This window comes from Condylura cristata, unplaced genomic scaffold (assembly GCF_000260355.1).
Source record: "Condylura cristata isolate star-nosed mole 26May11 unplaced genomic scaffold, ConCri1.0 scaffold00015, whole genome shotgun sequence".
In the NCBI taxonomy this organism is placed as follows: domain Eukaryota; kingdom Metazoa; phylum Chordata; class Mammalia; order Eulipotyphla; family Talpidae; genus Condylura; species Condylura cristata.
Genome location: NW_004567116.1, coordinates 685391 through 695808, shown reverse-complemented (window position 1 = coordinate 695808; position 10418 = coordinate 685391). Strand labels below are relative to the sequence as shown.

General features: G+C 69.7%; 3 protein-coding genes across 5 annotated transcripts; all 3 read left to right on the top strand.

Annotated features, from left to right (window-relative positions):
• Position 1: 1 nt before the first annotated feature.
• ALDH3B1 (aldehyde dehydrogenase 3 family, member B1) lies at positions 2–1756 on the top strand (the record flags this gene model as incomplete). Its single annotated transcript, XM_012725120.1, has 2 exons — positions 2–149; positions 1243–1756. Coding segments are annotated over 2 exons (339 nt in total), but the record flags the coding sequence as incomplete, so codon positions are not given.
• A 1144-nt stretch (positions 1757–2900) lies between these two features.
• Positions 2901–5416, top strand: NDUFS8 (NADH dehydrogenase (ubiquinone) Fe-S protein 8, 23kDa (NADH-coenzyme Q reductase)). 2 transcript variants are annotated; one of them, XM_004682563.2, is made up of 7 exons: positions 2901–2974; positions 3823–3880; positions 3964–4014; positions 4349–4438; positions 4535–4707; positions 4954–5082; positions 5247–5416. In XM_004682563.2, exons 2-7 carry the CDS (start codon positions 3823–3825, stop codon positions 5376–5378), a joined length of 633 nt encoding a protein of 210 aa, XP_004682620.1. In that variant the 5' UTR covers positions 2901–2974; the 3' UTR covers positions 5379–5416. The 2 variants fall into 2 exon arrangements, with proteins under 2 accessions (XP_004682620.1, XP_012580515.1); XM_012725061.1 differs by lacking the exon at positions 2901–2974 and adding an exon at positions 2993–3209.
• A 1879-nt stretch (positions 5417–7295) lies between these two features.
• Positions 7296–10388, top strand: LOC105853165. 2 transcript variants are annotated; one of them, XM_012725267.1, is made up of 3 exons: positions 7296–7419; positions 9345–9465; positions 9775–10388. In XM_012725267.1, exons 2-3 carry the CDS (start codon positions 9349–9351, stop codon positions 9997–9999), a joined length of 342 nt encoding a protein of 113 aa, XP_012580721.1. In that variant the 5' UTR covers positions 7296–7419; positions 9345–9348; the 3' UTR covers positions 10000–10388. The 2 variants fall into 2 exon arrangements, with proteins under 2 accessions (XP_012580721.1, XP_012580722.1); XM_012725268.1 differs by lacking the exon at positions 7296–7419 and adding an exon at positions 8502–8510.
• The last annotated feature ends 30 nt before the right edge of the window (positions 10389–10418 follow it).

Sequence of the window (10418 nt, the reverse complement as noted above, 5' to 3'; positions counted from 1 at the left end):
CCCCGGGCCAGCGCGGCGGGGCTGGGCCGGCTCACTGCTGCCTCCCCAGGTGGTCCGGCGGGTGCTGGCCCAGACCAGCAGCGGGGGCTTCTGCGGGAATGACGGCTTCATGCACATGACCCTGAGCAGCCTGCCCTTCGGCGGCGTCGGTAGGTGCCCGCCTGCTCGCTCGCGCCGCCGCCCGCGCGGGGCGGAACCTTCCAGATCTGTGTGCAGCGACACAGGCGGGAGGCCCGCGGGACAGCGGGTGCTGTTTGCACAGCACAGTGACGGCTCCAGAGCAGCGGGGCTCACGGGGACGCCCCTCGCCCCTCGGGCCCCTCAGCACATCCCCGGGAGACGGGCTGCCAACTCCCCTCCCCAAGGAGGTGGGTGACTGGAGATGCGGCCCCCCAGGACCCTTCACCACTGCCAAGTCCAGGGGCAGCATGATCTGGGGGAGCCACTTCACCTCTTGGGGCCCACTTCCTCCCAGTGGGGCAGCGGGGGCCCTCCCAGTCCACCCTCCACAGCAGAGCCAACAGCCCCTAGAGTGGTTGGCGAGAGCGGAGGGCTCTGAGAGTGCTGAGCTATCCTCAGGAAGAGTGGGGGTCTCTCTGGGGGTGAATCTGCTCTCACTGTACCTTGTGAGGGCCCCCGGGGCCCACAGGCTGGAGCCGGCCTGACTCATGGCTTCCCGAGGCAGGTGCCTCTAGTCTGGCCACGGGGTCCTGCTCCCCGCCCTGTCCTGCCCACACTGACCCGCCGCAGGCCTCCCAAGGGCTAGCCGTCCCCAAGCCGGGGCCACTCCCCTGTCTGCTCAACTCCATGGCCCCAGCCTCACTCCAGGAGGCACCCCCCGGTTACCCCATCCCCCCCAGGCTGGGCCCCTGCCTGGCCCATCACTGCCCCGGCTACTGAGGACTGGACACACGCCTGCTGGGCCACTGTCGCCGAGGCACAGGGGAGACCAGGCTGGGACTCAGCCCGGCCTGGCTGCAGATGCGCTCCTGACCTAGCTGGCACCCCACACGCACCAGGTCCCCGGCGCTACGGGCTGGCGCTGGTGAGGGCCGCTGAGCCCCTTCTGCAGCGTCCCCAGATGGGTCCAGCTGGGCTGCCCCTGCTAACGGGCGGGGAAGCCGCGGCTGGGGAGGTGACGCGGCCCACCCAGGCCACGCCGTGTGACCGGCAGCGTCCGGGCCAGCCCGCTGTCCCCTGGGGCTCACTGAGGGCCCAGCCCGTGTCGGTGTCGCTGTGCAGGTGCCAGCGGGATGGGCAGATACCACGGCAAGTTCTCTTTCGACACCTTCTCCCACCACCGCGCCTGCCTGCTGCGCCCCCCGGGCCTGGAGAAGATCAACCGTCTGCGGTACCCGCCCTACTCGCCGGGCAAGCTGAGGCTGCTGCTGCTGGCCATGCAGGACCGAGGCTGCAGCTGCACCCTGCTGTGAGCCGCTTCACGCCAAGGCCTCCTCCTCCCTCAGCTGCACCCCAACTGGGACAGGTCAAGGTGAGGGTGTGTGGAAACCGCCACCGCCCTCCGCTTGCCACCGAGCCTGGGAGAGGGGCAGACGTGGCACCCCGAGTCACCCCCTTCCCGTGCAGGGCACAGGAGGGGCAGTGGCCTATGGTCAGGCCCTCCGTGGACCCTCTGAGACTCAGGCTGTCCCTGCGTCTGGCCTGTCCCCCCACTGGTGGTGGAGGGCGAAACTTTGACCCTCCTGAGATCCTTCTGGGATGAAATTTGGGGATTTAGTAAATGCGTGTCACTGACCCCAAGCTCCACGTGTCCTTGTTTGGGGGTGCGCAGCCTTCCTCTGCTCTCCCACCCTCCCTCGGTCAGGCTGGGGTACCGCGGGGGTCTCCCAGGCCACCGGCTCATCAGCTCCAGAGCCCTGAGCACACATACCGGCCTCCAGGGGGAGTCAGGGGGGAGGGCAAAGCCTCACCCTCAGTGCGCCCCACCAGGGCCTCAGCCTCTTACTGTCCCCACTCACCCTCCCGGCCCCATCCTCTCAGCCAAGGCCAAATTCCTGTGCCTTCCGCTGGACACCCCCGTCCCACCCGGGGCCCACCTCTGACCAAGTCTTGATGGTTCCACAACCCCAAGAACTTGCCCTGTAGCACGCTAGCCCACCACGGCCTGAGGCCCTTCACTGTGGCCAGGTCCAGACTCCTAAGGGTCCTCTGAAGGCTCTGCAGCGTCCCTGGGTTCCGGCACGCGGCCAGAAGGGGTCCCTGTCCCCTTCTAACGCCCGCGGCCGTCCTGCTCTGCAGAGGGACTCAGCACACACACAAGGGGACGCCCCCTCCGCCCTTCCTGGCCTGCTCAGTGCCTGCTGGCTGTCAGCGTCGACATCACCTCCTCCGGGAAGCCTTCCCTGACCACCGCCACACCCAGGCCGCAGACGGCCCGGGGGCCCTCTCAGTGCCCCACACCTCCATGTCCTTCTACCACGTCATTCCCTGGGGGGAGACCCAGGTTGGCGCCTGTGAGGGAGGGACACTGAGTCACTGACGCAGGCGCGGACACGGCCGGGGCAAGGCTGCCGAGCAAGTCCGCGCCTTGGTTCCCCATCTGCAAAGCCAGCACAGTCGTTCCTTTTGCGCAGTAGCGGGGCAGCCGGGGTCACCGCGCGGCTCAGCGCGGTCTTCCCCACCGTTATTACTGACCCTGGGCCGGGTCCGCCCCCAGTCCTCCTAAACCACGCCCCGGATGTCCCGCCTCTGGAGTCCTCGCTTATTGGCCGCTCCAATTTAACATGGCGACGTCCTACGCAGCCTCAAGCGCCTGCTCCACCCTAGCCAATCAGAGGAGAGGCCGTTCCGCGCCACGCCTCTTTCGGCTGAACCACTGGCCAATCAGACCACATCACGGAAGGTCAGCGCGGAAAAGGCGAAGCCACCCGGCCCAATGGCAGCGCTCCAAAGGGTAGGCCCCGCCTCTCGGCGGACAGGCGGCTGGGCTGCGGCGGCGCGGCGGTCCTTCAAGGTGGGTGTTCTGGGCTCGGCTGTTAGGGCCGACCCGGGCAGCGTGACATCCGTGCGAGTGCGGGGACCTCGCAACGCGCGTGGGCTGCACGATCGGGCTCCACCTTGGCCCTCAAGACGCACGGCCTCCGTGTCCTTGAGCGTGGGGCTGGCGGACGGGGACGCCGGCCCATCCGCGCGCATGCGCCGCCCGCTCAGGGTGGCCTGCCCCTGCGGGGTCAGAGGTCACGGGGAAGGTCAGGGAAGGTCCTCTCGCGCATCGGGCACAGAAGTCGGTGGTCGGAAGAATGGGCCCTCGGCGACCGCACTGGCGGCCCTTCCGCGCCGCGCCCAGCCTGTGCGCGCCGCGGGGTCCTGCTGACCCCCAGGAGCGGCCTGGAGGCCTGGGCCGGAGGCGCTTCTGGGGGCGCCACCCGAAAGGGCTCTGATCCCAAGGCTTGGACGGTTTCCCGCAACGGGGTCTGGGGGTGCGCCCCCTGCCCCTGCAGGGCCGTGGCTGCCTCCTGGGCCCCCTGCAGGGCTCTGGCCCAGCTCAGTCCTGGCCTAGGGGCGCCCAGGGGTGGTCAGCTGGGCAGGATGAGCAGGGGAGGGGGACGTGGAGGCTGGAGCCCTTTTGAGGATGCAGTGGAGGAGCCATGGTGAAGACTCTTAGGAGGTGCAACTGACAGAACTTAGGGGTCACAGGGCCTCCCCAAATCTTAGTCCAGCCGAGCTGGGCCATGTTAGAGGACTCGCGGGTGCTATGCCTGACCAGCGTGCAGCAGGACTGGGGTGAGGTGGGCCAGGAGTCGGGGGCTCCCAGCACCAGGGCCTCCGGACCCACCATACCACCCTCCCTTCTCCCCGCAGATGCAGAGCCTGAGGGTACCCACGCTGCTGCGGGCCCTGACTCAGGCTGCGCACACAGGTAGGGGGGGGGCTTGTGGGGTGTGGGGAGCTGAGTCTCCGGCATGAGGTCACAAGTGCACTAACGCACCCCTCTTCTCGCAGGCCATCCTGGCGGCCGTAGCCTCCACGGCAGCACAGTGGCAGCCACATACAGTGAGTTCTGGGGTGCCCCTAAACGCAGGTGCTCCCTCTCCTCAGTGCCTCAGCTCCTACTCTGTACAATGAGGGCGATCAAGACTGCCTGTCATTTGGGGGGCAGAGTCCGCCCTTGCAGGGCAGGGACAGGGCTCCCCTGTGTGGGGCAGCAGGGAGCTGGCTGGTGTGAGCCTGGGGTGCTGTGCTGCTTTCCCAGGGTGCCCGGTTCTTCTCCACCCTCAACTCCTGGGCGGCACAGGGGAGGCTTGGTGAAGGCACTGGGGCGCCCCCATGTGTGCCCCGCCTGGGCCTGGTGAGGCCCCTGCCACGGCCCGCCGTCTGCCTCCCACAGAGTATGTCAACCTGCGTGAGCCCTCGATGGACATGAAGGCAGTGACTGACCGGGCGGCGCAGACCCTGCTGTGGACGGAGCTCGCCCGAGGTGGGCCCTGGGCGGGGGGGCAAGGGGGCCTGGAGGGCTGCAGGCGGGCAGGGGTGTGAGGCAGGCGCCTCTGTCACGGGTCGCTGCCGCCCCCAGGCCTGGGCATGACGCTGAGCTACCTGTTCCGGGAGCCGGCCACCATCAACTACCCATTTGAGAAGGGCCCGCTGAGCCCACGCTTCCGTGGGGAGCATGCCCTGCGCCGGTACCCCTCCGGGGAGGAGCGCTGCATCGCCTGCAAGCTCTGCGAGGCCATCTGCCCGGCCCAGGTGAGCCACCCAAGGGGCACGGCCTGCTGCTGGGGGAAGGGAGCATGGCCCCGCCCCGACTCCCGTCCCCCAGTCCCACCGGACGGTGCCGGCTGGGCCCAGGCCCCCGGGGCTGGCTGGAGCGGGCGCAGGGAGCCGGCAGTTAGACAGGGCCGGGGCACACCGCGGGCACTCTGGGCCCCCGGAGGAGGCCGACTTGGTGGGGGGGTGCTGCCCGGGTGGCTCTACCCCGCGCCTCGCCCCCAGGCCATCACCATCGAGGCTGAGCCGCGGGCAGACGGCAGCCGCCGGACCACCCGCTACGACATCGACATGACTAAGTGCATCTACTGCGGCTTCTGCCAGGAGGCCTGCCCCGTGGATGCCATCGTGGAGGCGAGTGCCGCGGCGGGGGGAGGGGGGGCGCCCCGTGGACGCCATCGTGGAGGCGAGTGCCGCGGCGGGGGGAGGGGGGGCGCCCCGTGGACGCCATCGTGGAGGCGAGTGCCGCCCCGGGGGGGTCGGCCCCACGGGGGCTCACGCGGTGCCTCCCCCTGCAGGGCCCCAACTTCGAGTTCTCCACGGAGACGCACGAGGAGCTGCTGTACAACAAGGAGAAGCTGCTCAACAACGGGGACAAGTGGGAGGCGGAGATCGCCGCCAACATCCAGGCCGACTACCTGTACCGGTGACGCGCGGCCGCCGCCAATAAAGAGCTCCTGGTCCCAGTCTCGAGTGTGCCGTCCGGAGGCCTGGCGCCCGGCCCAGCCGGTGGGGCCCGGCAGGCTCGCGGGTCTCGTGGGCATGTCAGCCTGCGGCCCTCACCACGCCCCGCCGGCAGGCCCCAGCGCTTAGCCGGCCAGAGGTCTCTGCGGCTGTTCCCTCAGCCTGGGTGCCCAGGGGAGGGGCTGGGGCCTGTCCTCTGCCGAGGGCCACCCAGCACTGGACCCGCAGGACTCTGCTCCCGGGCCTGAGGCAGATGTGTATCACGAGGCAGAAGCAGGCCCAGGCGTCCTTGTGGGGGCAGGGGCCTGCTCAGGACGACAGTCACGAGGGAGTGACACAGGCCCAGCTGCCCCTGAGCTGGCCTCGCCCCAGCCACATCCCCTTCCCTCCCTGAGCTCCCAGCTCATGCTGTGGGGCTGCCGTTGCCAGGCCTTCCTGCCCGGGGGGCCCAGGGACACGTGCCCCGCCTGGGGTGGCTGAGCAGCGGCCCTGGGCCAGGCTGGCTCCGGAGGGGCTCCCCTTAGCAGTGGAAGCCCGCTGCGTGTTTCAGGCGTGTCGTTGAGAGTCGATCTGGAAGGGCTGAGCCCGTGCGGGCCGTGGCCGAATCTCACTGTGGGTCCCCGAAGGAGCTTGGTCCCGGGGGTTGCGTCCCCCTTCTTGGCCCTTCCAAAGGGCTTTTTACAAAGCCAGTCCCAGATGCTGCTGGGAAGGGGAGAGGCGGGCTCTTCTGTGGGCCAGGGGAATGGGAATTGCCCAGGCGGTGCCGGTAGACGGGCTCTGTGGTCACCCTCCGGCTCCGAGGCCTGCAGCCAAGGAGCCTGTCTTTCCCCCACCCTGACACAAGTGGCCAGGACCTGCTTGGCCCCACCCCTGGCCAAGCTTGGGGACTGGTACCACGTGAGGACCTGCAGGACCCCAGGGAGAGTTCCCATGTTGGCCACCGCTCATCCTGGGGAGCCCTCTGCAAAGAAGGGCCCCTACATCCCCAGCAGTGGGGAACTGGCAGGGCGCGTGCCCACGGGACATGGAGCGCTTATTTAAAACGAGGAGCTGGACCCACCCTCAGTGAGGGGTCTCTGCCATGAGGGAGCCCTTTGGCATCAGAGTCGGGACAGCTGCCCAGCTGGGCTGCGGCGACCTGGACCCACCCCTGGTGCTGAGAGCTGCCCCTGGAACCTGAGGTGACCCCTCTCTCCCGAGGATGCTGACCTCAGCTGCCCTGCTCTGGGGACCCAGAGCCTCCCCCAGCTCTCAGAAGCCCTTGCTGGGTGGGGTCCAGGGGTCACCAGAGCGCAGGAGCCCCTCCGCCTCTCCCCAGTGGGCAGGCCTGACTTGTCCCACGTGCGGCCTCTGGACAGTGAGTGCCGTCCGGAGGTGCTGGATGCCGCCCAGGCAAGGTCACGGGACACCCCTGGCAGGTGGAGCGCCAGCTGACTGCAGGGCAGGCCCAGCACGTGCTGGCCGCCAGCCCTGGGTGCCCCGGTCAGGCGGGCTGCAGAGGGCCCCGGGGCCGCCGCCCACTGGAGGTTGCGGTTCGAGGCTCTGGGGGTCGGAGGTGGAAAAGCGTCAGGACTGGGTGTCGCTGGCCTCACGCAAGGAGGACACCCCCCTGCACCCCACGCCACCCCGCCCCAGAGTGGGGAGCGTGCCGGGGACAAGCAGATCATGGTTTTAGGCCCTAGGGCGCGGGGTCCCCGCCTCGCCTTGCTGGCCGCGTGGGCGTGGGGTCCCCGCCGCCTGCCTGCCTTGCCAGACGGGACCGGCCGGGAGCTCCCCGCGGAGGCCCCGCCTCCTGCCGCGGCGCCGCGGGCTCGGGGCGGGGCCAGGGGGGCGGGGGCGGGGCCCAGCAGGCCCCGCCCCGCCCTTCGGGGAAAGCCCGAGTTGCGTGGGCGCCGCGGCCGCAGGCTCAGAGCTAGGAGCGCTGAACGCGAGCACTTTCGGGGCGCACAGCGCGGGAGCACGACTCGGGGTGCACAGTGCGGAGCGGCGCCGCGTGCGGCCGGCGGGGTGAGTGCCCCAGCCGCGGGCTGCGGGCTCCAGTTCTGCCTGGCAGCCCTCGCGTCCTCCTACCCGGGAGGGGTTCCCGGTGCTCCCTACCTGGGTCGGGGGTGCAGCCCTGTGGCGGACCCGCCGGCACCCGCCGGTGGCAGTCTTCGCTGGGGGCGGGGGCACGGAGACCGCCCGGAGGAGAAAGGGGAGGATGGGTGCTAACAGCTGCTGAGCCCACTCCACGGCCTGGGGCCCCTCCGCCGGAGGGAGGGACCCATTCTACAGACGGAGAAACTGAGGTCGGCCCAGCTGGGCATTGGCGGGCGGGAGACAGCCGCTGACCCAGAACCCCGGGGCCGAGCGCTTGGGCTTGGGGGATGGCAGACCCTCTCGAAGCCCAGCTCATGGGGGGCCCGGGGCTTGAGACAGTCCTGGGATTCCTTAGCCGGCAGTTTCCGCGTGAGGGGGAGGGGCCTGGACCCTGCAGACTCAGACGGAAGCTCACTGCTCCACAGACTTGATGGGGTTGGGGGCAGGAGCCCTGGAGGATGAGGGGGAGGGAGGTCAATGAAATGACCAGGTCCCTACATGCCATACCCGCAGCTTCTCCCACCCATGGGAATGCCCAGCCCCCAGGGAGCCACCCCTGGGCCAGGGTCTGCCCCAAGCGCCAGGCCCCTGAGGTGGGGCCACCAGGCTGGAGCTGAGGTAGCTGAACCCCCGACCTGGCTCCCTGCAAGTCCCACCCCCACCCCCTGCCCCCAGCCCTGGGCGGCTCTGCCCAGCACACACCCCTTGCTGGGACTTCAGCCCTGCCCACGCAGCGGCCTGCCCTGTCACCTGACCCCGGCCCCAGCCCTGCAGCCCACAAAGGGCGCAGCGCCCCTCCCTCCAGGGAAGGGACTGCTTGGGGACTCTGATTATTTTTGTCACCTCCCCACCCAGATCCCAGCTGCAGGGAAGAGGAAGTGGAGGCCCCGAAAGGCGAGGCCCGCCCCCAAGTTCGCACAGCCAATCCCAGCCAGGGCGCCCAGACCCTCCTGCCCGCCTGGGGTCCTGGCTCGGCACTGCCTGGGCAAGAAGGGCCGAGGTTCCTGATTTCACCTTAAGTAAGCCGCGGTGGAAGGAAGTGACCAGCCGCAGGGCAGGCCCCAGCCCGTCCGGAGAGCAGGCGGGGCTCTCTGGCGCCAAACACCGGCGGCCCTCTCCGTGGGGCCCTGGCCCCTGCCGGTCCCCCCCCCATCTGCAAGCTTTGGAAACCGAGTCCCACAGAGGGGAAGTGGCCCAGGCCCAGCTTGGGGGCTGGGCAGCTGCCTGCTTCCCCTGCCCTGTCTCAGCGCGGCCCAGGCCCTTCCCGCCCATTTCGTGGTTTCACTTTCCTGGTTTCGACACCTGAAAGCGTCCCTCCCCTGCCCCACGGTGCCCGCTGGACGGCCAGGCCTGGGCGGCCCCCGTCGGCCCCATCGCAGCCCACGGCGGAGCCCAGGGCTGGAGCCCTGCCAGGCACAGACACCTCAGCGGGGGGGGGGGGGGGGGGACAGCCCCGTGTCTGGCCACACTCCCTGGGGGCAGCAAGGCCCCAGGCTGGTGCTGGCTGAAGGTGGCTTTGGCCTGGGGCCCCAAAGATGGGTCTGATCTTGGCTTTGGCCTGGGGCCCCAAAGATGGGTCTGATCTAGGGCGGCAGGTCACAGGGTAGGTCACAGGTGAAGTGAGGAGAGCCAGCTGGGGGGGGTGGCTGGGGGGTGCGGCTCGGACAGGGCAGAGCCAGCTGGGAAGAGCCTGGCGGGGGCCGGGCTGTGGTCGGCCGGGCCTGCCCGCTGCTTACCTCCTGTGTACCTGTGCACCCACGGGGGCCTTTCTGGGCCTCGGTTTTGCCGTCTGTCAGAGGGAGTCATGACTCCATCCAAACTGCGGCTGACCCCCGCCCCCCCCCGCCCCCCAGGACCATGGGCTCCATGTTCCGGAGTGAGGAGGTGGCGCTGGTCCAGCTCTTCCTGCCCACCGCTGCCGCCTACACCTGCGTGAGCCAGCTGGGCGAGCTGGGCCTCATGGAGTTCAGAGACGTGAGTGGTGCGCGGGCGTTGAGGGACCCCGTCCTTCCGTCCCAGCGGGCGGGCAGCTGCCCCCAGGACGGCCCAGCCCTGCTTGCTTCCCAGCTCAGATGCTCTTTACTTCCAGCTTTGCCTGCGGCCGGGCCTGGCACCCTGGCCGGGCCCTGCCGGGCCCACCGTGGCCGGGGCACGGGGTCTTTGGGGGGGTTGCTGTGTGCTCAGCATCTTGGAGAGGGTTCGAGGACAGCTAGGCCTGGGCCCCCGGGGGCAGACCTCCCCAGCCCCCCCTCCGAAGTCTGAGTACCCCGTGCTGAACCCCAGCTCAACGCCTCGGTGAGCGCCTTCCAGAGACGCTTTGTGGGGGATGTTCGGCGCTGTGAGGAGCTGGAGAAGACCTTCAGTGAGTTGGCCCCAGGCCGCACCCGGGCAGGCTGCCTGCAGGAGGTGCCAGCCAAGCTTGGTCCGAGAGGCAGAGTCTGGGCCACCCAGGGGCGGGCAGGGCAGGGGCTGCAGTCCAGCCCTGAAGGGCCAGCACCGGGCAGCTGAGTCTGTGGGGTAGTCTTGGGGGCCAGGAGGTGGGACAGCAGAGGACCCAGACTAGCTTGATAGAGGCTTCGAATACCTGGTCGCCCCGGGATGTCATCCCACAGACGGGGAGCCGCGAGCAGGGAGCAGCACCCACAGAGCTTTGTCCACTGCTGGCGGGCCGAGCATGGGTGGCAGAGGCCAGGATCCAGGGGCCACCTCCTTCTTAAATCCGGGCATGAGGGGCCCTCCCCCAGGAGCCCGCGCCCTCCCCCGTCGGGCTTAATGTCATTAGCTGGCTTGGTTGGTCTCTTCGAAGTAATGAGGGTACTGGGTGGCCTCCAGGGACGCTCCGTCCGGTGCCCCCGGTTGCCTGCCAGGGGACCGAGGGGGCCCCAGGCTCTGGGCCGAGACGGGCGGGAGCCCGCCTGGGGGGTGGG

Bases quoted from the DNA above. Each gene is read 5' to 3' on its own strand.
- NDUFS8 (XM_004682563.2), top strand. From the start codon at position 3,823: ATGCAGAGCCTGAGGGTACCCACGCTGCTGCGGGCCCTGACTCAGGCT. The intron at 4,439-4,534 runs GTGGGCCCTGGG...TGCCGCCCCCAG, and splicing joins GTGGACGGAGCTCGCCCGAG to GCCTGGGCATGACGCTGAGC. The intron at 5,083-5,246 runs GCGAGTGCCGCG...CTCCCCCTGCAG, and splicing joins CCGTGGATGCCATCGTGGAG to GGCCCCAACTTCGAGTTCTC.
- LOC105853165 (XM_012725267.1), top strand. From the start codon at position 9,349: ATGGGCTCCATGTTCCGGAGTGAGGAGGTGGCGCTGGTCCAGCTCTTC. The intron at 9,466-9,774 runs GTGAGTGGTGCG...GCTGAACCCCAG, and splicing joins GCCTCATGGAGTTCAGAGAC to CTCAACGCCTCGGTGAGCGC.